At 34.3% G+C, this 4,864-nt stretch overlaps 1 protein-coding gene across 1 annotated transcript; it reads right to left on the bottom strand.

The window, feature by feature from the left end:
* Nucleotides 1-501: 501 nt before the first annotated feature.
* LOC103728614 (vacuolar protein sorting-associated protein 13C-like) lies at nt 502-4,056 on the bottom strand (the record flags this gene model as incomplete). The annotated part of the gene is made up of 3 exons (XM_029560377.1): nt 3,903-4,056; nt 3,154-3,262; nt 502-662 (listed from the first exon to the last, which is right to left on the bottom strand). Coding segments are annotated over exons 1-3 (276 nt in total), but the record flags the coding sequence as incomplete, so codon positions are not given.
* Nucleotides 4,057-4,864: the final 808 nt, after the last annotated feature.

The following is a 4,864-nucleotide window of genomic DNA, read 5'->3' as shown; positions in this document are numbered from 1 at the left end:
AATTTTTTTTAGTTTTATGTGTATGACTGTATTGCCTGCATGTATGTAAGTGCACCCGTGCCATGCAATGCCTTCAGAGGTCAGAAGAGGGTATCAGATCCCCTGCAACTGGAGTTACTGATGGTTGTTAGCCACCATGTGGGTGCTCAGAACTGAACCGTGGTCCTCTACAAAAGCAGCCAATGCTCTTAACTATTTAGCCTCCATTTGAAGAGTGTCTAATGTTTACAAAGGATTTCTCAATTTCCCTCTCTTAACATTATTACATGAAAATCCAAGTAAGTCATATTCTAACTGCTCTATAATTACTACAAGTTATAGAAAATGCCATTTTTTCCTATGAAATATTGTATCCCTAAAATAAACTCAGCCTTAACAAAATCCTGAATTTTTAAATACATTATATATGAACAGACTGTATTAAGATTACCTTTATAATTATCAATTACCTACAAGTTTGGAACAAAAATAATTCTAAATATCCATAATTTGTTCACCCACTTTATAAAAACACGAAAATGAACACACCTCTTTTACTTCAAAATTTAGCAGTACGTTAATAATGTCTACAGGTCTGGTCTCTCCCACTCCAGCTGGTATTGTACCTTGTGCAGCATGAACATCATGTGGTGTAGAGACTTCATGGCACTCTTTAGTTTCACCTAAAGATGTTTAAAAGAAATTCATCTATTTCTATTCATAAGTACTTACTAAGGACATGTATGTGTACTCTGGACCTGGTAAGGCACTAAAAATCCACAAATCAGTAGCATCTCTGGCCCTTAGAAAGCACATGGTTTAGTAAAGAGACACACATGTTGAAAATGAAAGGGAGTAAGAAGGCCAACACTACTTACATTAAGTAGGCGAAGGTTAATAATCTGTACATAAAATGCACAGACAGCAGACAGGGAAGCCCAGTCCTGTCACCAGGAAGTAAAACCAGGATTAGTGAAGGAGCCAGCACCCACATAAGGTGGAAAGGCCTCTTCACAAAGGAGATATTCCACCTTTTCAAAAGGTAAGAAACGATGGACATCATCTTGGAAGGAGACAGGGAACCCCCAGAGGGTTTGAGTGAGAGACCCCACCTCAAATAATAATAAGGAAAACTATCAAGGAAGATTCCTAACATCAACCTCTGGCCTCCAAAGGCACATATGTATACATATACAAACACACAAACATGCTCCCATACATATGAACATACACATACATATGCATACCACATACATATGAAAAGAAAAAGAAAAACAAAACCACAGTGAGGTAGCAGTGATCCATCAGAATAGCTAAATTTGAAAGACCAATAATTCCAAGTACTGTTAGGATATGAAATAACTAGAACTCTCATATACAGCTAGTAGGAAAGTAAATTAGAAAACTACTTAAAAGCATTTGATTAAGCTATCGAAACAGAATGCAACTTAGCACATGGCCTAGTTATTTCACATATTATCTGTATATCCAAAAGAAAAAGAATAATAATACTCCATGTCTGGGGGAGATATTCTAAGACCTCCAGGGGATGTTTGGAGCCACAGACAGCTCTAAGCCCTATATATACCAGATTTTTTTCCTATACATGCATACCTATTATAAAGTTTAATTTGCAAATTAGACAAAGTAAGAAATTAACAATAATGATATAAGGTAATTACAATAGTATACTATAATAAAATTGCCAGCAATTAGTTCCCCTACTCTCAAACTTTGAGTTGTTATTCAGTAAAACAAAGATCACTTGAGCACAAGCACTGAATCTACAAGGATGAGTCTGGAAGCCAAGATGACTGCCAAATAACTAGTGGCAAAGGGTGCAAAAAACAAGGGCATACTGTGCACAGTGATGAGTCTTGTCCCAGGCAGGATGGGATGCAATCTCTAACTATGTGTCCTTTATTCTTATGACTTTCCATTTAATACTTACAAAACACCACTGGCCACAAGTAACTGAAACGGCTGTTAGAAAGCTATAGTAAAACACGACAGCTACAAAATAAGCACAAATTCTTTTAAATCTATCAAAACTTTGAATTGCTAAAAACACATTATATACATGTACAAAATTCTCAAGTGAATTAAATTTTTAATGAATGTATTAACTTTTATTAATGAACTGTTAGCTAAATTAAAATGAACAAAGATGACACCATGCCCTTTCACTGGTATGACATGAAAGACATATGAAAGTAGAATTAATAAGGACATTCAATGCAACACGGTTAATGGTGAAAGTTGAAACAACTCAAAATGTCTATCAACACAGACTCACTAAATAAACTATGATATTTCAATATAATTTAGTATCAGGTAGCAATTAAAAACAATAAAGGAAATCTACACATAGCACACACAGATATGAAACAGACACAACACTGTTAATTTAGAAAAACATCCACAAAGGGCAGTGAACACACACAGATATAATCACTTATTTGAAAAAATATGTGCATAATATATTCATTATATATAATGTGTATGTGTACATATGTATGTTATAAATGCATATTAAAACAGGTTAAAATATTTGTTAAGTAATAACTTTTTATTTTGGTTAAAAGACTGTTACTAATAATATAAATTTCCTGGCATTTTATATTGCAATACAACGCATTTACTATCTTTGGAGAGTGACAATTTACCAACAACTTCAAATTGTGAAGATATTTTACCACTAAATCTTATTTAAATATCAGGTAGAACACGCTACCACAGCTTAGTGCCAATTTAAATTTTTTCCCATATGCAAATTCAGTACTTACTGCAGAAATTCACCAATGGTTAATGGCCACCCTCCATAATGGCCTTCTCCCAACCCATGCAGCTTGGAAAACAGGCTGAAATGTTTGCTGGGCTAAAAGGAGCTAATGAGCTCCAATCATTACAATATATAATAGCATCCTGTTATCTTCCTTGGAAGTACAAATCACAATTTGTAAATACACATTTGTTGATTTTGTTTTTATCGTCTGTTTTAGGCTGGAGATGTAGCTTAGTAACACAGTGTGTTCTTTAGTCTGCACAAAGTTCCAATCCCCAGAACCAGAAAAAAATTAAATTAAAAACAGAACATTCACTGTTTATTTATTGTCTATTAAATCATAAGAGAGAGACAAATATGCATTATGCCACCTGCTGTCAGCCTCTTACCTGCCCCTTGTATTCTAGGTTTCCCCTTGTCCAAGTCTTCAGTGGTCTCACCAAGATTTTCTGCTAATATTCTAAATAAAAGATTAAGATCTTCTTGATTTAGACTAACCTATGAAAGAGATAAAGATATTTTTCGTTTTAAAATTAAATAACCATTCATAGAAAATAAATTTTCAGTAACGAGAGTAATCCTGATAGTGACTGAAATTACATAATCACCATTCAAGAATTTTACTACTTGTTTCATTTTAACAGTCTTAATTTTAAAGAAGATGTGAAAATATATAAATGATTTATAAATCAATGCTAACTCCATTGACTAACATTACTGAAAGTTAATTGTACTTAAAAAATCCAATCTTTTGTTAAATAACAAATTCTGAAAATTTCACACATTTCACTGCTTAAACAATATTATAATTATCTTGGAGATCTAAACAATATTATAATTATCTTGGAGATACTTAAATCTCTTTAAAATAAGTGTGTATATATTATGAGAAGGAATATAACATGAATAAGAGTAACTTCCACAGAGATCTACGCAATGTGTACACAGCAGTTTCAAAAGCTAGATACTACTTAACTAAAGAATGTATTTTACTAAAGAAAGTCATGGCCTTGCTGGACAATGTGAAGTTTTCTTTCATCATTTACTAAAATAATCTGCATTCCATTTGTATTTATACTGAGAAAGCAGTCAAGAGTTTAAAATTTCAATAATCAAGTTTTTCCACTAATTTACTTACATTCATTGAATCAAGACATCCTCTAATTTCAACAATAGGCACTTTATGGTACCAATTTGCAGCTAGATTCCGGTTTACACAAAATTCCAAGTTAATTGGGTGCAACAGCTGAATATCAGGATGGGAAGTGCCTGGCTGGATCACTGTCCTAGAGCAAAGCAGAGAGAGTATGAGGATGAACCACAACATTAAGAACAAGAAGCAGCTATCTGCTACTCTAAATGCTCACTGCCACCTGAGTGTTTTCAAAGCTGAATTCATAATCCACCTCTACTCCCCTATCAGAGACAGATTGAAACACTATATGATAAACAATAAGCCATTAGGAACATTTTTTCTTTAAACTATAGAGAACTGAAGTAAAGTTTTTCAAAAATTCACAATGCTGCATACAGATACACAGGAAATCATCAAATATAGTTATTCTAGGAATAATTCAGTCGTGCCACATTACAGTGTCTACACATTATAAGCCAGTGCTGGACACTATCTGCCTCAGCACTCTCTTAAGATTATGGAGCTGAAAAGGTCCTACAGCTTAAGAACGATGTAGCTGTCACAAAGTCACATTGCAATATTCTGCTCATGTGTTTGATATAAGTACACTCACAAGAAAGTGTAACAGTGCATACAGTTATGTGCAGTATATAATGTTTCATAATGGTGCCAGGTAACTACAGTAGTGGTTTACTGATTTACTATACTTCCTATAATTCTAGAATGCACACCTTCTACTTTTAAGAAAAGTTTTGGGGGCTGGAGTGATAGCTTAGCAGTTAAGAGCACTAGCTGTTCTTGCAGAAGACCGGAGTTCGAATCCTAGCACCCACATAGCAGCCACCAACCATCCATAACTCTAGTTCCAGGGGATCCAGCGCCCTTTTCTGTCCTCCTTGGGCAGTGCACGACACGGTGCACTTACATACATGCAGACATAACACTCATACATGTAAAATAAAAAT

The sequence above is a fragment of the Nannospalax galili genome, unplaced genomic scaffold (genome assembly GCF_000622305.1).
Source record: "Nannospalax galili isolate Female #2095 unplaced genomic scaffold, S.galili_v1.0 C50040450, whole genome shotgun sequence".
In the NCBI taxonomy this organism is placed as follows: Eukaryota; Metazoa; Chordata; class Mammalia; order Rodentia; family Spalacidae; genus Nannospalax; species Nannospalax galili.
The sequence above is the reverse complement of the archived record's forward strand: the minus strand, read 5'-3'. Positions and strand labels throughout refer to the sequence as shown.